This window comes from Amblyomma americanum, chromosome 6, assembly GCF_052857255.1.
Source record: "Amblyomma americanum isolate KBUSLIRL-KWMA chromosome 6, ASM5285725v1, whole genome shotgun sequence".
Lineage (NCBI taxonomy): Eukaryota > Metazoa > Arthropoda > Arachnida > Ixodida > Ixodidae > Amblyomma > Amblyomma americanum.
The window spans coordinates 39,793,233-39,816,203 of record NC_135502.1 but is presented as its reverse complement, the minus strand read 5'-3'; the positions used below and the strand labels follow the sequence as shown (position 1 = coordinate 39,816,203).

At 44.0% G+C, this 22,971-nt stretch overlaps 1 protein-coding gene across 5 annotated transcripts in view; it reads left to right on the top strand.

Annotated features, from left to right (window-relative positions):
* Nucleotides 1-195: 195 nt before the first annotated feature.
* Nucleotides 196-22,971, top strand: part of LOC144136653 (uncharacterized) — a 42,553-nt gene continuing 19,777 nt past the window's right edge. For 2 of the 5 annotated variants that reach the window (XR_013315651.1, XM_077669171.1), the window contains exons 1-8: nucleotides 410-672; nucleotides 989-1,031; nucleotides 8,925-9,071; nucleotides 11,255-11,361; nucleotides 14,541-14,667; nucleotides 17,900-18,014; nucleotides 19,561-19,769; nucleotides 21,836-21,934. Coding sequence is in view for 4 of the 5 variants with exons in the window: in XM_077669171.1 (XP_077525297.1) it covers nucleotides 529-672; nucleotides 989-1,031; nucleotides 8,925-9,071; nucleotides 11,255-11,361; nucleotides 14,541-14,667; nucleotides 17,900-18,014; nucleotides 19,561-19,769; nucleotides 21,836-21,934 (991 nt within the window). In the remaining variant the exon portion in view is untranslated. Of the gene's footprint in view, nucleotides 673-988; nucleotides 1,032-8,924; nucleotides 9,072-11,254; nucleotides 11,362-14,540; nucleotides 14,668-17,899; nucleotides 18,015-19,560; nucleotides 19,770-21,835; nucleotides 21,935-22,971 lie in introns of all 5 variants that reach the window. The other 3 variants (XM_077669173.1, XM_077669172.1, XM_077669169.1) reach the window with 2 other exon arrangements.

Below are 22,971 nucleotides of genomic sequence, written 5' to 3'. Positions count from 1 at the left end.
GAAAGCACAAAAAGCGACCAGTAGTTTTTGTCGATGTCGCTCTGACAGTTCCCAAAACTTCTTTGAACAAGAAGAAATAACAATAAAGTTGCCCATTATTTTAAAATTTATGAAATTCACGTCGTAAAGCAAAATGTTTGAAATATTTTTTTCATTTAAGGTCAAAAAGTGTTTCATCATCATCATCATCTTGACTACTGCAAGCACTGGCGTGAGTCTATTGCACTGGGCACTCGCCATTGGAACGCAGCCATGTCTCTTCAATTAACCTGTCCTGTGCCTGCTGCGGCCACCCTATCCCCGCAAACTTGTTAATCTCATCCGCCCACCAAGCTTGCAGCCGCCCCTTCTACGCTTAGAATCCTGTTTGTTACCATCATTACAGTGCCTAGAATATACTGGCCCAACATGTTGCCGTACATACGAAACTTGCAAATTGAATCCAATCCAACTCAATCCAATTCGTTTCTATTGCCTTGCTTCATGTCAACAGCAGCAAATGGGAAGTGATGCCATCTAAAGCCAAAGATGTTCAGCGTTTGGGGCTGGTTATTCGTAACGCTACTGACCCTGATACTGTGCTGGCCTCTTACTGTTGCCCGTGTTAGCCCCGTCAACGATTCCTTCTGCAAAAAGAGCTTTAATTCACTTGAAACCGATTGCTCGTTTATGGTAAGCATCTGCGATGTTGGCTCTTGATCTGTATTGATGCGCCGTTGGGCAGTCAGAGAAAACAGCGTAAAGTCGCGAAGTTTTTTCTCATAGTCCTTTCCAACGTCCCGCGCACGTTACCCGAAACCATATTGGTTGCGCATCTTCCGTACACAAGCTGTTGCTGCGCTGTTGGTGCTTACTGCGTAGAGTCTCGCGCTAACTGCGTCAGCATTATGCGTTACTGCGTCTTTTTTTTTTTTCTCTCCCTATCAGTATGAGGCTCGTACTACATCGTGTGTCATTCTTCTTCCCCCCCCCCCTTTTTTTTTCTCAGCAACACCAGCCGCCTGGATCATGCATCATTCACCACACCGACAGTGAGTAACGCCTTCACTATTACAGTCTCTGCTTGTAGACGCGTTTACGAAGACGCACCTCTATTTAGCCTAGATTGCCGATCTTGACACCAAAGGCAGGCTCGTAGGTATTTCGCGCGGTATTTCACGCTAAGTAAAGTTTGTGAACCATTGGCAAAAAGTTTGGGAACTCGCTGTGCCGATTCCAAAAAGCGGACCCATGTGACCAAGCGCTGGCATGTCCGGTCTGCATGTGTTCAGTACGAGCTGACTGCACAATAAACAAATGAACTGGTTTTTATGACTTGGTGGGAGTGTTGGAGATTTAAGGCACTTTTGTCTCGCAAGCAGGAATCGACTGACTTAGCAGACTTTGTGTACCACTTCCTGATTGATGCAGGATTGCTGAGCAGCGCACACCTTTTAAAGGGGCACAGAAGTGAATTGCACTTGTTGCTGTATGTTTTAGAGTGACTGCGAACTGGGTTGAACAGGCACTAATTGACTGTTTACCCAAGCTCCAGAATATTGCTTATACAGCGCAGAAATAAGGAGAAATTCTTCAATGCTTATAACTTAATTTGGGCGTCTTGTGTGCTGGTGCCGTGCCTTGTAATATCTTGTGTGCCATTGCTTGGTTTTTTGCTCATTGTGCCTGGCAATATGGGCATAAACATTATTATCATACTGTTTTCAGTGATATCTTACACCAAAAAGTCCTTTTGTTTTTGCAAGCAGTTTGGCAAGAAGTGAAACTGTGATGTTGCAGTGATGTCAACAGCTGTTTTGCGAAATGGAAAGGGTGAGAGAGAGCAGCACGAAGAATCTATGGCTTTAGAGCCTAATGGGGAGTCTGGGGATAATACTAGGGTTTGTACAGCCTTAAAACAGGGAATGATTTGAGAGAGGAGAATACAGGGCATTTCGAATGTATGTATAAAGACATCAAGGAGTTCAGCGTAAATCGGGAAATAATTATCTTGGCCAATATGAATGCTCATTTGAAATTCTTTGATGGAGCTACACGTGGAGCAGGAAAGATGTTAGGATAATTTAGCAAGGCGCATGATCTAGTAATGGTCAGTACAGAAATTAAATGTGAGGGGAAAATTACATGGGGAAGAAATAACTCTCACTCAACTATTGACTATTGCGTAATGTCCCGCAAACTGTATGACAGGTTAGGGGGCATGCAAATTGATGAAGAAGGTACGAAAAGCCTGGGGAGCGATCACAGAAAAATTAAGACTGCACTTGTTAATTCAATGTCAGCAATAGTAACTCAATTGAGGGGAGGTGAACATAACCTCAACGATGCACAGCTGCAGGAAGTGTCCAAGCACATTGAAGACATAGTATCCGAGCAGCCGAATAGGAAATGGACATATGATGACCTAGTGGGGATTTTTCAAACGGAGCAGGAGAGAGCCAAATCAAAAAGGGAAGAAGGAAGGGAAAACATAAAACAAAAAGCTGATGGGATAGGGAAGTTAAGGCAGCCATAGCATGATACCTAGAGGCATCTAGGGAGCACAGGTTAGCATAAAAGGGAGGCCACATCAGGTGAAGTGGATTCAAAATGGAATAAATACCAAAAGGGAGGCATCGGCATTAATTCAAGCAAAAATAGGAAAAGCAGAGGTCCAGTGGATGATGGAGATAAATAAAAAGATAGAAATGCTGCAAAGAGGTTTTGGGAGCACATAAGGTCTCAGGGGAAGAAGAGAGGGGGGCTCCAATACTCACTGACCACACAGGAGGGGAAACGAGTAGAGGGAGAGGAAGCGCAGGAATATATAAGAGAAACAATCGAGGCAACATTTGCGCTGCCTCAGGTGAACGAACGAAATAGAAAATAGCAATGACTGCAACAGGGCAGGGGAGGAAGAGCTCAGGAAGAAGACAGCAAAGGAATGGGACAGAATAGAAAGCTCTGGCTCCCATGAGAACAGCGACAGGACCAAATGGCATACCTTTGAGATTAGTTAACATACCAGACCAAAAAAGCAAATTGAAATTACGACAAATCAGTGTTCAGATAATAGGGGGAGGAGGCATACCAAAAGATTTTAGATTGAGCAGGATGACACTAATATGCAAAGATAAGGGAAACAAGAACATTAAATCCTACTCACCAATTATGGTTACATCAGTTACATAAAAGCTAGCAATACAGATGGTAAAAATGAGAATGGAAGAATGGACAGAATATGAGGAGATCTTTAGAGAACTGCAGAACGGTTTCCGAAAGGACAGAAGATTGGAGGCCAACCTATTCGTTGTACCTCAGTGTATAGAGATAACAAAGGCAAGTCTCAGGCCTCTATGGATACCATGGGGGCATATGAGAATGTGAATCAGGAGAAGCTTTGGGACCAATTGAAGGGACATGGCTTAGATGGAAATCTCGTTGAGTTTCTATAGTGTGTATATTCAGATAATGAGGCGGTGGTAACATGAGAGGGAGAAAATACAAAACCAGCTAAAATTAAAAGTGGGCTGAGACAAGGCTGCCCACTATCGCCTCTTCTTTTCATGATATACGTGAGTCAAATAGAAAAGAGGTTAGCGTAGAGTAAGGTAGGAGTTGATGCGGGTTATATGCTGGAAGGCCAGGGCGTATATCAATTGCTATACAGCGTTCCATACATAGCAGGCAACGCTGCGGAGGCTTCGGATGTAGTGTGTCCGCGAAACCATATTACTCCGGCACCACGTATCATTTGTTCTTCTCGAATCCTCAGTGAGTGTGCAAACAAAGTGCTAGCACTGAAAATCATGGTTAACACTGCGAGGCACTCAGTGTTCAGGCCCTCTGGCTATAGTTTTCGCCGAGTGGGGACTACTTTTTAGGCACGGATGGAATAAGAGTGATTCGCCATACGAGCCACATACCATACCGCCACATGTCATTCTTACTTCTATAAGTCTCGATGAATCGCAGGACGAAAGCATGGCAAGAGGTAAAACGAAGTGCAGAAGATTGCCATTCACGGTACTTCAGATTTGCCGCAACAAAACATGTCTGTGGTCACTGTGGTTGTATGGTGAACAATTTCTTAGTTGCAGACTTAGCCTGCGTGAGCAGATGTGCTAGCTTTGGCAGCGCTTCTGTTTATTTGTTCATGAATTTATTAGATATACAGAAATGTTTGCTTAGCCTCGTTCCCATGGTGCCTACTTACATCTAAAAGCGCTACTTTCATAAGTGTTGCTTAATGCCATTTTTGAAACTTTATTCGCCACTTATACTTTAGCCAGAACTTAAGTCAGAACTTAAGTTTCATTCTTGAATATGTCGGTAAGATTGCAAGGAAAAATATCTGCAAGGAAAAATGCAAGGAAAAAATATCTGGAAGAGCAAGAAAGGATTCTAACGGGCAAAGGGAAAAGGAACGCTGACATTATGAAGCATGAGCACTATGGAACTATGATAGGTATGAGGTTGTTAGAGGTGTATGGAAATGAATTATGGTACCAGGCCTCACGTTCAGAAATGCAGTCCCGTGCATGAAAGCGGAAGTGCAATCAAGCCTAGAACTCGGACAAAGTGTAGGCAGGTTAGCCTTGGGTGCATATGGGAACACTACAAATGAGGGAATTCAGGGAGACATGGGTTGGATGTCGTTCGAAGTTCGAGAGGCTATCAGTGACCTGAAATATGATCAGAGACTGACCAAATGGAGGAAACAAGGTGGGCAGAAAAGGTGTACAAGTATCTATACATGAATGGTATCAACACAAAATGGACGAAAAGGACCCAAAAGCCAAGTGTGAAGTGCCTACAATTGAGGGATGGTGCTCATCAAAATACGAATGTTAAAACAGAGGTAAAGGAGGTAAAAAAGATGTGGAAGGAAAGAAGCAAGGAAAATATAGGACACAAAAACAGGACATAAAGAAAGAGTATTTATTTGATAACTCGTGGGGCATTTCATTGCTTTTCGGAGATAGGACAGGGGTTTTGAGAATGAAAACCTACAGGTCAAATTTGAAGAAGTGGATATATTAAACACTACCTGTTGTAAACTTGGAAGCGCAAAAAACCTGACGACGGACAGAGTAAGGGAACACAAAAAACAGGTTCACGAGCGCTACTACCAACTGTTTATTCATGCTGAGGTACAGAAGTTATATAGGAACAGAATTGTCGAGCATGCGCGTGGAAAAGGCACACAAACCGCACAATCACACAAACCGCACATCAGACATGCGCACAAGTTAATCAAAAAAAGAATCTAAAAAGGCACATTCCGATGAATAAACGTGTACAGACGTGTCACTGACACAACGATCGGACAGCTTTCGGATATAATAAGCATCTAGAACGAGCCTAGCCTTATCATTGCCGCTCTTGCCTCATTGCCTAGCCTTATCATTGCCGAAGCCAAGCCAGGGTGAAAACAAAATTCATTGCCTTTTGCAGCAGCCTACATTTGTCGTCCTTGGCAACTGCCATCAATGCCAGCTCAAAGAATTCCCTGGATGTTTTCTTCTCGGCAAAAACGCACAAACCGGATATGCCATTTAGAACTATTGTTAGCGAGAAGGGCTCGTGGCAACACAACGTCAGCCGTTTCTTGCTCAGCAAGCTTAAACACATTCCCGTTGATGACCCCTTTCTGATTAAGAAGTCACAAGAAGTTGCCAATTTTGTGCAGACCAACGATCGGATGGATTTAGCCTTTTCCATTGATATACAAGACTTGTTTTATTCTGTTCCACATGCTGAGCTGTTAGCTTCGGTCAGAGAAAGCATTGAAGGCTCGGGGGCTGTGGCCTTCCAGAACTCAGCTGCAATTTCGGTAGATAATTTTTAAGATTACTAGAATACTACTTGCAGGTAACTTTAATCTCTCATGACAACCAGTTTTTTCTGCAGCGTAAAGGTATCTGTATAGGCTCGTGTGTAGCTCCGATTTTATGTGACATATTTTTATCTTCAATTGACCGCCTTCTTGCACAGACTTTTCAAGGGGGGCCAGTTTTTAAAGTTTTTAGATATGTTGATGACTTTTTAATTATTTTAAGACCAGGGAACTCTACATCCCTTGACCATATTGTTTCATTGGTTTTAAATACTTTTAATCGACTTGGGAAAGGTTTAGTTTTTACCCATGAACTACCTGACAGTCAGGCGTTGCGTTTTTTAGACCTCAAGCTTATGTTCTGCCGAGACCATATTTGCTGGATGTACTCCCCCCGAGCCAACAAAGAGCTCCTCAGCTACGACTCGGCTCATTCCAAGGTGGTTAAACGAGGTATTGCGTCGCTTTGCCTGGAGTCTGCGCTTCAAAAATCTTGCCCTCATAAAATTCAACAGTGTCAATGATCAGGTTGAGCGACTTCTATCTGCTGGCTTCCCTGGCCCGGTCATTTCAGCTGTTGCTGAAACCCTCCTGCAGAAGCACAAAGGCGCCCAAAAAAGGTCTGAGCCCCCTTCTTCGACGCCGGTGGTGGTCCCTTACGTACACCAACTCACGCACAACCTAAAAAAAGTGGCGGGCAGGCACCGTGTGCCTTTGGTGTTCTCAGCACCCAATAAGCTATCTAAGCTATGCCCCCGCATCATGGGTTGTGCCGGCAGGGGCTGCAACAAAAAACATGGGATCGCCTACACCAAATGTGCAATAGGAGTGGTGTACTGCATTCCCCTCTCATGTGGGGCTTCATACGTTGGCCAAACTGGCCGCTGTATTAATGACCGGCTACGGGAGCATGCCAAAAACATAGAAAACAAAGACACTAGTGCTAATATCGTGCGTCACATTGCTTCGTGCACGTGTAGGGCAAGGTTGGAGAAAACCACGGTTCTAGGCAAGAGCGACAATGATAAGGCTAGGCTCGTTCTAGAGGCTTATTATATCCGAAAGCTGTCCGATCGTTGTGTCAGTGACACGTCTGTACATGTTTATTCATCGGAATGTGCCTTTTTAGATTCTTTTTTTGATTAACTTGTGCGCATGTCTGATGTGCGGTTTGTGTGATTGTGCGGTTTGTGTGCCTTTTCCACGCGCATGCTCGACAATTCTGTTCCTATATAACTTCTGTACCTCAGCATGAATAAACAGTTGGTAGTAGCGCTCGTGAACCTGTTTTTTGTGTTCCCTTACTCTGTCCGTCGTCCGGTTTTTTGCGCTTCCAAGTTTACAACATGCATCACCAACTAGCCCGGCAGCTTGCTCTCCTGAAGCACTACCTGTAGAACTGAAACTGAGACCATAGAGCACTTAGTGTTGAGGTGCACAGAACTTTGTCCTGCCCTTCCGGAAAGAGTTTTGAGGTGCACAGAACTTTGTCCTGCCCTTCCCGAAAGAACCGAGAGGGTGCTGGGATTTGCTGGGGAGGACAGAAGAATGGATAAGAAAGCTATGGCTTTAGCAAAGGGGATGTTAGAGATTGGTGGAGGAGGGAGGGATAAATTTGAAGAGAAAAAAGATAGTCAAATTAGACATTTTAAAAGCGAAATAGGACAAAAGTTTAACAAAGGAAGAAATCTTTGGCTAAGTGGCGCAAGCTATCACCCGATACCAAGGGTAAAGCCATTATCATTCATCTATCCATCCATCCAGCGAGTGCGAGAAATACAAACGGAAGACCAAACAACATTTCACAGCTTTGGTACTGCTATATGATCAGTCTATATGATGTAGTCATACTTTCTGTCCGCATATGGGTCCATCAGGATGCAAGGGGAGCTGTCGTGCTGCAGCAGAAGAGTAGTGCTCACCTTCTTTACAGGTGTTTTGGGCCCATGAGATGCATATTTCATTCTTGGTGGAATGTCTCCAAGATCAGGGCTTTCTGATTAATTTTCTTCATGAACTCAAGCATGGTTGCAGGCTCTTCTTGCTTCTTTCTTGTGCATGATGATGCTAAAGATAAAAATTCTTCTTTTATATGTAGCTATGTTTTTTATGGTTTAGCTTACTGGTAAACAATAATTATTAGGAGCTGGTTTTAAAGTGATCCTAGGTACAACTGGGTTAGGCGTTAGCACATATTTCTAAGCAAGGCTACCAACTTTTACCAATAATAAGTATGAGAAGGGCAAATGTTTATGGTGCTGTTTAAAAGCAAAGTGTTTAAAAAATTGCTGCTCAAACCAGTAGCGCACTCAGTTGGTTCAGCATATCTCTCACTATCCTTGCCAGTTTCATATGGTACTAGAGAAAGCTCCGGGTCAATTGCTTTAAATGACGTTATTGCATTCAGTTTGTGACTTTTCAACCATGGCAGTTGGTCTCATGCTACCACTGTACAGTAAAGATTGATCAGTGGAATACATATGTTCTTTCCTTCAATCAGGAGAACTCTCTGTCATTGCTGAAAGCGGTGGAAACACTAATTTTCATTTTGTAGAGGGAGGGGAATTAATCCTCGAGACATTAGTAAACATTGACTACCAGGTGGAATTTGCCTTTAACCAGTAAATTAAATTATTTACTGGCTATAGCCAAATTTCACATGGTAACTAAATGTTTCCTCTTGTGCAGTTTCAGATTTGATTTAGGTGACAACGAAGTCACAAGTAGCATTGAGATTATGTGAGGTGTACAAAAACTGAAATATAATCACAGCTTTTCTCCAACTATTATGCTAGCCTACCCCATGAGTGGCATTGATAGTGAGTAAGCAAAAAGCTGATTTATGGCAGTTTTATATGCCTCACATATGTTAGTAGCATCACAGCCACTTTTCATCTGCTGAAAACGAACTTGAGACTGTCATAAGAAATTTAGTTGTAAATTATTAACGGGGCGTTGTTGAGCTGCGACGCAGTGATCCATGTCAGTATCTCGGGTGTCATAAAAAAAAAATGTGTGACAAATATTCCGTGTCCACACTCCTTTAACACATTGGTGCATCATACACATTTCCATCAATTTGTGAATTTTGCCATTTGTTTCTCAGGTTGTCGTACATACAACTTTTCCTCCTGGAACATGGACGAAGAGAAGGTGGTCACTTCTCTGGAAGATTTGGATTACCAAATCTTCCTCTCAACTTACCAAAATGATGAACTTGCATTAAACGTTTCCTTCAGCAGCAGTTCCGAAGGTATGCTGCATTTTTACCTCTCAGAGTCTCTGTCTTTCAACTCTTGCTGCAGAGGGGTGATGCTGAAGAGTTGGCTACTGAAACATTGAAATGATAAAATAATCTCCTTGCAAAGCAGTAATTTAGGTCTAGTTGTACTGTAACCATTGAAACTGCTGAATGAATTGAGCAGCTTGCTTTTGGCTGTGTTCATCATTGTATGTTTAGTTAGATTCAAGTATTGGTGATTGCACTAAGTTGTTAATGACATTCTGCGATGAATATGTAGTACTTTCCTTTTTTTCTTCTGTCTAAGCGATTTCTCTGGCATAGGTTGTTTGGGAAAGCATATAGTGATTCAAGACTTCCTTAAAGGGATGCAGACGCCAATTTTAGTTCTGTCTTCATTCTTTGTAATGATATGCTAGTAGGCATGTGCAAATAGTGTTTTTTTTTTGTTTCGAAGCAAATAGTAATTTTTTCTAACTATTTCAGAGTGAATATTGCGAGTACTTCTGGCACACAGAAAAGGTTGAATGGCAAAATAGGCATAAGGCATAAAAAAATGTTTTGATGTTATTAATACTTGTTTATTCATTCTCATTCTGGCCATTGGAATTTGCTGGTATAAGAGTTGGAGTGAATTAAAATGAAGAAGCGAGAATTATATCCTAGTGTTCTTACGCCTTACTTGACCAGAAGTCTACTGATACGTCACAGCGAACAGACACTGTTTGACTGCTGAAATCCAAACCAGAACTGTGGGAGAGAAGAAATTCATTAGAACCGTTTAGCCTTGCAGAAATGTGTCACTCATGTCGGCAGTGAGAATTGCATTCCACATTTTATAATGTGCTCAAAGCACGCTCTGGCCCAAATGGAGTAAACCCCAATGGATGGAAAGAAGGAATTAACTGAAGAGGGAGTAAATCCTCTTGGGGAAAAGGGTGAAAATTATGGAGTTTCTTTTTCTTTGTAGAAATCTACCCGAAGAGCCCCAAGGGCAAACTCATTTTGTTTAGCTTCACCATGGAGCTTGTTGCATTTTCAGTACATCCTCTTTGAAGCCTGTGAAATGAGGCATACTCTAGAAAAGCAAAGCTGGCAACAAAATGTGAATTAAAGGACATCGAAACACAAGCCCCCAAGTGGGCTTAAAGGGAGAGTTTGCTGTTGGTGATGAGTATAAAAATATTGGCATATTCTGGTATCACCACATGGTGGCAATAACAAGTGCAGAACTCATAGTCTCGGCAGGAATTGTTTTTAAATTAGCGAGGAAAGTCAGGTCTGAGGTAGCAACACACTATGTTCTCTTGTTACAGCTAACATGGCAGACACCTGGAGTGAATATACTGCATTTTATTGTGCCACCACTATACTTGCCAATGCCAATGCTGCTGGCATTGGCAGTGCTGTTGCTAGCAAAAGTGGTTGCTGGTGTCTGTTGTATATATCGGCAGTTTTATTTGATCGATAGCTCTTTAAGACCATCTTAGCGTTCTAAATTGTAGTTTTAACAAAAGCTGTGTGTCGTGGTTAATGTCATGCTCATTACTGCCATTGCACATCACCTAGGTGGCATGCTAGTTGTCGTGTCCATAGAGTTGCATAGAGTTGTTATGCTGACTCTTTATCGTGTTCTCGATGTCAGGGTTTTGCAGACGCCGTCCACCATTCAGAAAGACTACCAAATAGAAACATTAGGTTTTAAATTGTTCTGCTGTGTTCCTCAGTACTACTGCTGGGTATTTGTTTATTTGGGAAAAGAGCGTTCGATTTGTGCAAAAAAAAAAAAGTCTATAAACGTTGGTTGACTGCCTCGTAAGGCAAGGTCAAGGAGCAAGAGCATTTGCATTATTGACACCATTTTGTGCCCACCATGTTCTTCCTAAAGCCTGCTTCCAATGCTAGTATGTGTTTTTTGAATGTGGCTTTTGCAACGACTGCTGGCAGACAAGACACAGAAGAGCCGTTAGCCTGGCTATGAGTGGGGCTTTCTGATTGAGCAAGATTAGAAGAACGTAGTGGACATTCGAGGGACTTGTCGCTGCTTCGCGACAAACCTGATGGTGTGACAGCTGTCATAGTGTGAGTGATGTTGCACATATTGTTGGCTGCATTGGGACCTAGCTGAATGTCCTGCATATGCTGAATGTGTGGCTGCGTTCATATCTTTGATGCTTAAAATGTTGGTGTTACAGATGTACGTGGCTTTTACTTTAACCTTTTTGAACACAAGTATCCTGGTGTAAGTGAGAAGTACAACACTTGCCGCTTGTTTGACCTCAGAGAGTCTAAGATCGAGTTGGTAAGTGTGCCTTTACAGTTTTTCCTGAAGATCTTTGAGAAAGTGCTTACATATACATTCAAGCCTCGTTATGATGAATACAAATATTACAAATTATTGGCTGTATCGAACTCTTCCTGAGTATTTGTAACAAACACATGCAATTCTAACTTTATGTATCAAATGCGATTTTTCTTAAAATGAATATGTAGAACTGCCGAGTTCCATGCCCGCTTGGATGGTAGGCAGCAGGCTATGCCTCACTACACCATGGCTGTTGGTGGTGCAGTAAGTGTTTGCGCTGCAGTTCACGCTTTATCTCACACTTTCAACAACACCACAGAAGATACAGCCGCTTGAACAGTTGGTAGCCAGGCGGTCGGCACCCAGGCCTCTTGCACCTGTTGATAACGCCCCAGAACTAGTGCCATGATTGGTTTTATCCTTCCAGTAGCCATCCCATGCTCACATTGACTGTCATGGAGACTAGAAGGGCGACACTCGATTTCACCTTAGCAACCAAGGCACCATGCAGCATAAAATGCTCCCAATACCTTGTGTTGCTGGGATAATACCCTATAGCAAGACATTTTCAAAGCTCCTTCTTTGAAGAAGTGAATGGGGGACAGATTGTGCCTACAACACCTACATACATTTAAAGCGAAAGCTTTACTGACCTAGTGGCACCGATTTCGCCGTAGGCTGCACTTTGACCTTGAACGTCCTTGCTGCGCCGCTGCCATAGCAACGCGTCACGTGACTTTACCGCGCCGTCGAGCTGAGTCTTCACCGTCACTGTGCTGGGGTTCCAGCGGCTGCTGCCTGACCACGTGATCCAGCTGAGCAGACGTGGCTTGGCGTCTGTAATGTTGGGTGCGTTCCGCACACTGGAAAGGCAGCGCGCCTTCTGCCACCCTGGCAGGTGGCAGTTAATGGTTGATCGCGAGAGGTTGGTCACCCAATGAATGCTGTGGCCTATTGCTGCAGTGCCGCATGTCTGCCACAATGTTGTCAGTGCTAATGCATGCAGGCCACATCTCTCTCTCACCACGCCATGTACCTCAAAGGGCAATGGAGGTGTGCACTCACCCAGGGAGTCAGTTATGCACCCTTCCTTTCCTTAAAATCGTCGGAGTCTAGAATGTTGTCAACGCCAACTACCAGTGAACACAACGAACGCCGCCCTAACCCCTGTGTGGTCTGGGATCGCAACGCGGCCTGTGAAGGGACAAAGGCGAGCACTCGGTTTCAGCGAGGGCTGAGTGTAGTCATAGCTGTCTTGTAGTTCAGGGTCGGTTCAAGGTCAAAACAAATGCAGGCACACAGTGCATATGCCTTTCCCTTTCCTTAAAATCATCGGCGTCTAGAATGTTGTCAACGCCAAAGCCAATGAACACAGTAAACTCGACTGCTTTCGCTTTGTATATCCTGGATTAGCTGAGCTAATCCACATTCATTTTTCTTTTAAACCGATTTTCTGCGCAGCAGGCGAAAATTCTTGCACTCCCCAGAGGGCGCTGCATCTTGATACTTTGGTACTTTTCTTGATATTTTTCTGTAAAGGGCTTCACCCTACAGTGGAAAGCAGCGGGGCTGATTTATCCAAGGCATTGGGGTTTAAGGACAGTGAAGGGAAAGTAGATTTTAAGTGGGTAGAAGTAACCAAGCAAAGGTTATCTGATTGGTGGCTAAAATCTAGAGAAGAGTAAAATTTCATAAGTCATGGCTAGGTGGCTTGAGCCACCGCCCGATTTAAAGGGTTCAGCCGTATCCATCCATCCATCCATCCATCCACCGTCCGTCCGTCCGTCCGTCCATCCAACCATCCATCCACCCATCCATCCATCCACCCATCCATCCATCCATACATCCACCCATCCACCCATCCACCCATCCACCCATCCATCCACCCATCCATCCAGCCATCCGTCCGTCCGTCCGTCCGTCCGTCCGTCCGTCCGTCCGTCCGTCCATCCATCCATCCATCCATCCATCCATCCATCCATCCATCCATCCATCCATCCATCTATCCATCGGTATTTAAATACCTATACAGAAAGAGAGTTGACTCACAAAGGCTGAAAAGAACTAGGAAGCTAACCAGTAAGTATGCCAGATACGAGGCCGGAGAAAGACAGAGCATTTATCGACAGGTTATAAACGCGGAAGGTAAAAATTGGATAAATTCAATAGAAAAGAAGCAAAGTGTAGAACTATATCGATACTGGAAACAGCAGATCAGGAAGGAAGCGTTTTATGATAGCTCAAGAGGCAGTGCGCTACTCTTTGATGCTAGGTCAGGATGTCTTAAGACTTGCAGCTATAAAAAGAAGTTTAACGAAGAAGATGACACATGTGCTGGGTGTGGTAAATCTGTAGAAACAATAGAACACCTCATACTAAAATGTGATGGTATCCATCCCGATGCCGATGCTGGCACAGTCACTCTTCCTGGGGCCCTAGGGTTTAGAGATAACAATAGTAATGTAAATAAATCTGCGGTAGAAATTAGCAAAAGTGATTGGAAGATTGGTGGCTCAAAAGCAGAGAGGTGACATAAGGTTAAAAGTGTAGGAAGACATATTTAAAGAAAATGGCAAATTTTAATAACTTACAACACAGTTAAACAGAAATAAACGAAAAAAATGCTGAGCATGGTGGCAACTGCCATCACCCCATTTCAAAGGGGACGCTCCTGCCTTCCATCTACCCATCCAAATAAAACAAATCAATGTCCATCTAGGCAGCTCACTGGGAATAGGTTGTAGATGCAGGCTGTTGCTGTTTCTTTATCGAGGCTTTTATCATTCAGAAGTCTTGCAGGTTTTAAATGCAAAAGCACTGTTTGGGACCCCTCCCCGTGCTTTCGTCAGTTATTTTTTGGCATCATCATCGGCGCAGTCCAGTTTGCGAATGCACAAGTGGTTGGTTTTTTATGTGGTTTAAATAGTGCCCGGAAAATCTGTCGCGGCCTGTTTTGCTGAATAGAGCGCACAAGGACATTAATTTCCTTTCTTTTTTTTCTTTTTTTTTTCATTGAACACTCTTCAGGTGAACCATGAACACAGGTTCAGGTGTTCACACCTGTGTTCAGGTGAACACAGCGCTCGTGCTGTGTGTTCTGTTTTCCTCCGTCGTCTTGTTTTCGCGCTCCTTTTCTCATGGATCAATACCGACTCGCACAACATTCCACCCTTCAGGTGAACGTCTTTTATGACTGCTACTTCAAAATCAAAGGAGACCATAAGGACACGAAGTATTTTTTAGCAACATCATGGGGGCTGCCTACAAACCGCGTGGCGAAGTTCTTTGTAGGACTTGGAAATGGTGAGTCTTCTGATTACACTGTCTTTTTGTCAACATGTCATTTGCACGTGCATGCACTTGACCCATGTAGTGGTGTCCATTGTCATTTTATGCCTTTTAAAGTAGCACTGTTAGTGGTACTTCGTAAACACATATGCATAAGTTTTTCTCGTGGTTATGCGCATCATGGTGCATGGTGTGTCCAGGTGTAATTCGTACTCTATGCAGTCTGCTCTCGGTGGCAGTGAAATGGTTCACACAAGCAATTTTTTTTGTTTTCCAGAGAAGGGTGCAACTAATTAGGTGTGCTTCATGACCTTGTCACAGAATTCTCTCCTTCTTGTGCAAAATATCAAACTAATGTGTGTGTAGAGTTTGGTCATTGCTATGCTTGCTTTCTTTGAGCCGCCGCGGGGGCTGAGTGGTTATGGTGCTCAGCTGCTGGCCCGAAAGACACGGGTTCAATCCCGGCCGCGGCGGTCGAATTTCGATGGAGGCGAAATTCCAGAGGCCCGTGTACTGTGCGATGTCAGTGCATGTTAAAGAACCCCAGGTGGTCGAAATTTCTGGAGCCCTTCACTACGGCATCTCTCATAGCCTGAGTCGCTTTGGGACGTTAAACCCCCATAAACTAAACTAAACTAAACTGCTTGCTCTTTTTTTTCCCCCGCTTTCCAAGCTTTGCATGGAATGTGCTTTCTGTCATTGCGGGTCTTCTGTCCTTTTCTCTCTGCAACTCTTCTTAATCTAAATCCCATTTATAGGACAGTGGTGGCCTGGAGTCTTCCTAAACTTCACTGTCTGTGAGTTTGCTTCTTCTATGCTTCACATCTTTTCTTTGCATACCTTTCATACTATATGTGCCATGTATATATGTGCACTATATGTGGACATGTGTACGAAATCTGCAGAATGCTTGTAATCTTTCTTGCTCGCTTCTGTGATAGTGGCATCTGCTGATGCCAGAGCAGTTTCTCTCTTGTACGTTGTAGATGATTTTGTTGTTTAAGTATGAGGCAATGCCCACTGTGTACAATATTATTTTTTTAAAGTCCCTTGAGTGGGCACATTTGTTGTGGAGCTTTTTCCTCCTTTGTCATCTGAGCCTCAACAAAGATGGGAGTGGCAGCTGCAACCATCACGTGACCAATGCCATTGCACGCTTTTTGTAGGCTGCACTTGTAATTCTGCCATGCCATTAAACAGGACTCTTTCGATTGCTTGATTTGTATAGTGGAGTTTGCATTCCAGAATAAAGCTAGACAAAAGGCTTAAATTTTTACAGTGCGTAATCTGTGTTGCTCTGAAAATTTTAGTAGTTTGCTTAAGTTGGACCTCCATTTATTGCTACTTTGAGTTAACCTTGGTTTAAAGCATTTGAGAAACAGTTGTCATTTGAATCTGAATAGCCATAGGCTTACAGCCATTCACCATTTTAAACTCGTAATAACATTCCGTTTCTCTCAGCATTTAGTACGTAAGCTCTAGAAAGTGCCATGATTGTGATGGCACGTGAAGTGTCTTATATCAAGGGCACATTTTGTGTCCAAACTGGGATGTAGATGCACGAATGGGCAGAGCAAAGGGAAAACATGAAAGTTATAAATGTAGCTATTCTAGGCCATTCTTTGGAATGCTGTTGATGTCAAGCAAGGCACTCATTGGTTGCAGATAAGGGCTTCCCATCAGGCCAAAAGAAATTTTATCTCTTAGCTAGCAACCCTCTCCTCAAGTTTGAGTTTGCAGTAATACTTACTAAGGTATCCTTTGTAACTCATCTTTGCCAATACCTCTCACTGCAAGCCATGGCAAGTTTGCAGCAGTGGGCTGTTGTGGACAGCAGAGCCTACTGTAGATTTGCCTACCCCCACGCTTTCAGTGACACTTGACAGTAACAAGAGTAGGAAGGTTAAACTTACACCAAATTATCTCTAGCAAATGCATTATTAGGTGATGCATTGGGAAACGCTCAAGAATAATGCTGAACTCTTGCGAGGCACTGAGTGCTGCCATTATGTGGCTACCATGGAATGAGGCCTTACTGCAAGTACTGATCCAAGTCAGTATGTGCAGTAGTCCTTCATAGCAGTATTCATGCGGAGTTGGCACAAACTCCCAGTGTGGCCCTTTAAACTAGGACACCTTAAGTCACCATTATGGCCTCTCTCTAGGCCCACAAGGTAATGCAGTGCATTATTTGTTGAAGTGCTTCAGACTGGCTTCAGACTGCCAGGCTTTCTTTGATGGAATGATACATAATGTCAGCACCACATTTTACTATTTTAGAAGGACATTAGTGCCCAGACAAGGGCGCAGAACATTGAAAAAGGAGGTTTTCTGTCTCATTCTCACATTTTTCACACAGACGGGAATACTCTGCATTGTCACTTGAGTGCTCTGGGCAGTGGTGACAGGTGGGACTAGTGGGTGACTAAATAAATAGCAGGCTCTGGTCTGGGCTTTATCTGGCCTACCCCACCTGATTTTTAGAACACAGCGCTTAAGTGCCCATTTGTGGGTTGAGCAGCGTCCCTTGCCGTCGTCATTGGCGTAGCCAGGCGCCAAGCATCAACCCAAACGTGAATGCCATGCAGGCGCCTAGAGTGCCGCCGCTCGCTGAGAAGTGGTGCCAGAGTGGCACGCGCCGTAGAGCGCTATCATCCGACCATCGATCCCATAATTGGAAACACAGAGCTGCATGAGCGGAGATCTGTCTGCGGCATTTTCTGTGAAACGTGCCCTATCGTTACCAACACGCCGCCTCCTGCGGCCTTTAGCGAGACAGTCGAGCCACACTCTGCTTTGTTTGCGGCAGCTTCTGTGAAATGCGCTGCATGAGACAGAATGTCAGCACCAGCCACGCCTCTTGCAGCGTTCTCTTCCTAATATATAAACCGCCTACCTATTTAGCCACAATACATATTAGTCTCAGGCAGTTTTTTCTGAACATTGAGAGACCAACCAGTGGAAGTGCTTCATCTGAAACTGCTGCTAAACGAAGGAGCAACCATTCATGGGTTAAGCGGCATCCCTCACCGTCGCTGTAGCTGCGTTCAAATTTCCCATTAGGGAGCATCATAATTATCTGTGAATTTTTTTAGCTGTATTTAAATGAGGATGCAGTGTAAATATACTACATAGTACCTCTTCGCTCCACTATTTCCTGACAGAGGCGACACTAGGAGAGAGCCCTTTGTTTGCACTTCTTGTAAGGCTAACACCCTACGCTCTTTCCCCACCTTTGTGTATACAGGACGAGAGAATGTGTGTGATTGGAATAGCACAGTCATGGTCCTGGAACCAGCTCTATCCAAGAAATCTGTGATTGCTCAGTTTAGTCTTGCCAGCAGCTCCCTTAACATCAGCAGGTAAGTGCATCATTTCTCCATAAAACTGCCTCCCTTCTTTTCACCTGTTGCAGTATTTACGAAGAATCGTTTATGTGCTGTAAATTTACTCTCTGTGATATATCTTACCTGCCTTTATAATCTGTTCTTTTGGTGCCTGCAGAGAGTAGCCATAGGCTTGGTGGCACAGGACTCTTAACTAGTTCTCTTAACCCTTAACTAGTGCCTCTTAATCCTTTAAAATGATATGCACTCAACTGTACACATAACAGACTTGCAGCCTTTGCTGAAAGCTTGCTGTACGTTGGTATAATTTCTCTGTTTTAGACTAATTCAGCACCTTTGTTATTGCAACTGAAGTTTTTTTGCTGTTAGTGCAAGTAGTAGTACCGCATTTACTGATATAATTTGTGCACCCTCAACTTTTTGCCCGGATTTTTTAAAAATGCATCGACTTATATTTGGAGGCGACTTGTTTTTGGTCAATAAGGGCTTGGCCTGGCTTGCGCTTGAGGTCACATTTAGTTGCTCGTATTTAGTGTTGCAACAGGCTCATGATGTATTAAACCCTTATTGTTCAAATAAATTCCAGGCCTTTTGTTTAGCTGGTTAGTTTAGAGTGCTGCATTGCTTAATGCACTTGTTAATTTTATCTAATGTATTGCCCGTTGAACCGTCTGTGTCAAGATGCTACTCATAGATGTATTAATGCATGCATCATTGTACGTGGGCCACCATGTGTTGGCACTCCCAGAACATGTGTTGGCACTCCCAGAACATGTGTGTGTTTGTGTGTGCTTGGCAGCATATGCAAGTTGGTCCCCCAGGCAGGCCAACAGTCTAAAGTTTAACATATGTTTTATGGAGGACGAACTCGGCAAATGGGATGGTTGAGCCACTAAAGGATTTAACAGTGGGAGCTCTGACACGAACACAGCAAGGATGTCAGACGATGTGATTGAGCTTCTGCACATGGCAGCAGGTGGTGCTAGTCTGTCCTGTCCAGTAATTAAAGACTGTGAAAAAAGAAACTAAAAAGTGACATCTCTTCCTTTCACCTTTGTCCTCTTATGCTGCACACTGAGAGGAGAGGATTTTTTCTTTTTGCTGCTGTGGTTGTTTGTGTTTTTTAGGGGGGGAGTGGTAGCAGCAGAAGAAAGTAGAGCACGAGTCTCCACTGTATTACTGAGTGGAAGTTTCCTTATTGTGATTTCACATGCCGACAGCGCCAATTCCTAGCCTGTATGATACATTCCAATGGGAAGAGGCAGCATCAAAGGTAATGAGGCAGGGTCGACCCAACTAGAGTCGGAGTGGAACAAGTGGAATTTCTGAATGTTTTTGCATTTTTCCTCTTTTTTTTGTTCTTGTCAGGGTCTTCAGTGTGCAAAGTATATTTCATGTTTATACTGCCTCTTTCAGGCATGAGGAGTGCCAAAGAGGGAAAGGCAGCATTCTTAAAACTTTGTTGCTAGTTTATTTTCAGGAGCTTGACTGTTCATAGCATTTCATGTCCTCTCTGCTCCAAGGTCATGTGTTGTTGGCTCTTTGTTCCGTCCTCAACCAGATACACCGTCACTCTTGTAAAGGAAGGGTCGGAAAGCAGCGTGGCTGATAGGCAAACCATTCAGGCCAAGCCTGGTGAGAGCTTAGCGGGCATTGTGTCCTTCGAGAATGTGGCCCCTGGCACGTATCACCTTCGCATCCACCCCGATCATCCGGATCGGTTTCCAAATTGCTCTGTAACCGTGACAGACAGTTTCACAATTCCAAAAGGTGAGTGCACTCTGCAAAACGCATTGCAGTCATTTATTTCACTACTTGTGAAACCTCATTACTATATTGAACTCAGAAAAAGGAGATGAAAAAAAGTTTGATGAATCCCATAATTGTAATTGTAAAACTGTATTTAGGAAAAAGATAAAGGTGGATTGTATTTTCAGTTTCTGTAAAAATTGGGAATTCAGCAAAAATTGTCCTGCAGCATAGTGGCTCATTGCCCCTCTTTTTGTTCTTATCTTGTCACTGTTGTTGTATCCTTTTAAAGCGTAGATTGACTATTCTCCAGTGATTCTGCAGTTTGGTGGTCACCTGTGGCTGGCAGATTAACTTTGTGGTGTGTTCTTTGTCCTCTTTCTTTTTCATGTTCTTATGCACCATGACTGCCATTGTCATGTGTCCACGATGCATTATTTGTTTCTCGTCCGATGCATAATTTGTTTCTCAGTCTGAAGTGCAACATCCAGATTCTTTCTTTGTTCTGTACCCTCCCATTTCATCCTTTAGTGACTGGCTCTACTGCGATGCTATACTGAGTGCCATGCACTCATAATGTTATAACGCAAAAGAGGAACTCAGTCCTTATGTTTGTGTCCTGTCAAAAAAATCTGTCTCATGCTATACAAGAATATGGGGCGGTTTGTAGCATCCCATTTGATGCTATATATGAAAACGCTAGCATCTATATACAGTCGTGCCCTGCTACAACAAAATTCACAGGGCGCGCGAAAAATTTCGTTGAAGCAGAAATTTCGTGGTGAAATCAGCCTAAAAAACTTAAGATCTGACTGCACTGTTCAAAAATATCATTTATTTCCAAAAAAATTCCGTCATCTTGGCTTATGTCCTTTTAGTGACATGAGCGTCGTGGTGCAAGTTTTACACTCGGCCAACAACTGCATCGCGATGTCGTCGTCATGCGCACTAATGAAAGCACGAATGGTGTCGAATGCATCCATCACATGCAATGCAGAGAGCAGAGCTGGTGCATCTTCCGCTGCAACGTCTCCCCGTTTTCCTGCCGCTGGATGCCGCGCTGATAATTCGTGCCTTCCTTTCAAGAGAAAGGAACTTCCGCTTCCTAGACAAAGTCGCCATGCTCGTGTCAATTGCAGCGCATAAGCATGAGTGAAAAAAACTAGGTCGAATACGCTGCTGCTGTAGCCAGGCTGCTGCGTCCTTTGGCGACAGATTGGTTGCGGCCCTGGCTCGGAAGAAAACGGGAGCTTGCACCCGTGCCTTGTCGCAAGGCAGCCAGCCCGATTGTCATCACCACCAAGCAATGGCGGTCTTCATGTGCGTTTGAATGAGTGGATCAATTGGTTCCAGCGAAAGTTTAGTGAAACAAAGCATCGTGAACCTACGGAAGTACACAGATGGGTGGCAATATGCTTGTTTTATTGTAAGATAGATTTTTAAACCCAGCTTCGCATAGCAAAAATTTCGTTGAAGCGGAAACGCGCCCCTAAAATGGTTCGTTGTGATGAGAAATTTGTTCCATTACTTCCTATGGAGAGCTGACAGGGAATTGGAAATCTTTCATTGAAGCGACGTTCGTTGTAGCGGGGTTCGACTGTATGTAGCTCGTTACACACATGAGAGAAGCCGTGTGTGCTTGTGTGTGTGTGTGTGTGTGTGTGTGTGTGTGTGTGTGTGTGTGCGTGTGCGTGTGCGTGTGTGTGTGTGTGTTTGTGTGTGAGAGAGAGAATGTGTGCTGTAGTGTAATTTGCAGTCACATTTAACACTTTCAGTACCGGGTATTTGTGGGAGTGACACACCCCCAGTGCTGATTTTTTTGTTTTGTTTTTTCTCTACAAAATCATAGAATGAACACAGCCATTTATTTTTGGTTATGCTTATTTTTGTGTCCCCAGGTGTTGCTGATAAAAAAAATACTAATATGTAAAATGAGGAAAACACGCAAGAAGGCCACTGTTCTCCATATCTCTGTAGTGTTTGATCTGGCATGTTGTACCGTTTAGGCTTTAGCTGTTTGTCACGTGTCACGCCATTGCAGGAACACTCCCGCTTATTTCAATGCTGTCATCCTGTATTGTGTCCAGGTGTCCACTTGAAAGATGTCCGTGCCATCTACCTGATTTGTGGACTGGTCCTGCTTATTGTCATAGTAACTGCATCGATCATCTACGTATACCTCAAGAGTGAGTCCCCACGCTATCTGAACCTGCTCTAGCAGAACAATATGAAAAGAAAAAAAATACAGCTGCTTTAAAGGGGCTGCGAAACACTGCTTCAACGGATGCGGCAATACTTCAGATGGATTCTCTATGTCACACAGATGCTGACTCAAAAAGAATTACAGGGCTGAGTGGTTATGGCACTCGGCTCCTGGCCCGAAAGACGCGGGTTCAACCCCGGCCGCAGCAGTCGAATTTCGATGGAGGCAAAATTCTAGAGGCCCGTGTGATGTGCGATGTCAGTGCACATTAGAGAACCCCGGGTGGTCGAAATGTCCGGAGCCCTTCACTATGGCGTCTCTCATAGCCTGAGTCGCTTTGGGATGTTAAACCCCCATAAACCTAAACCTCAAAAAGAATTACAGGAATTGATGCATATGAACGGGAGTTATTCAGTAAAGAAATTTCAAAATACAAGCAAACAAGATGCTGCCCTCAACTTGATTTTTGTGGGGCTTCCCCTTCCCATTTCACTCTCCCAATGACGACACTGGGCGGGACCAATCAAAACAGCCTACCTGAGCACGTCGCGGAAGTTTGCACACCATGGTTGCCTAATCGCTGTAACTCGTTCTTGCCAAAGCTGGCAGCGTCGTTTTCATGGTTACTGCACCCACGTGAATGTCCAGCTGACCCAGCGATGCTTCATCCTCACGTCGACGGCGCAGAAGGGAACACTGATCAGTGACGTTCCCTGACTTATGGATCCGAACTCGAGTGTGAGATATTGCGACAGAGTGACAGCCTGCGCAAGATTACTAGATGCTTTTAGCATAGTACGTACCGCTACAGTTTACCGCGTACCATGGCCCACCACTAGGAACGCGCTGATGGGTCACAGCGAGCAAGGTATGCGCACTGTTGACGGGAACGTAGCGCCATCAGGCGCCACCGCCCGGTGATCCTCCACAAGCTGACGATGTGCGCTGCTAACTGTGAAACTAATGGCTTTTTTCTTTGCATCATACCTTGGGACCGAAATGAACGCTTGTAGAGTGCAA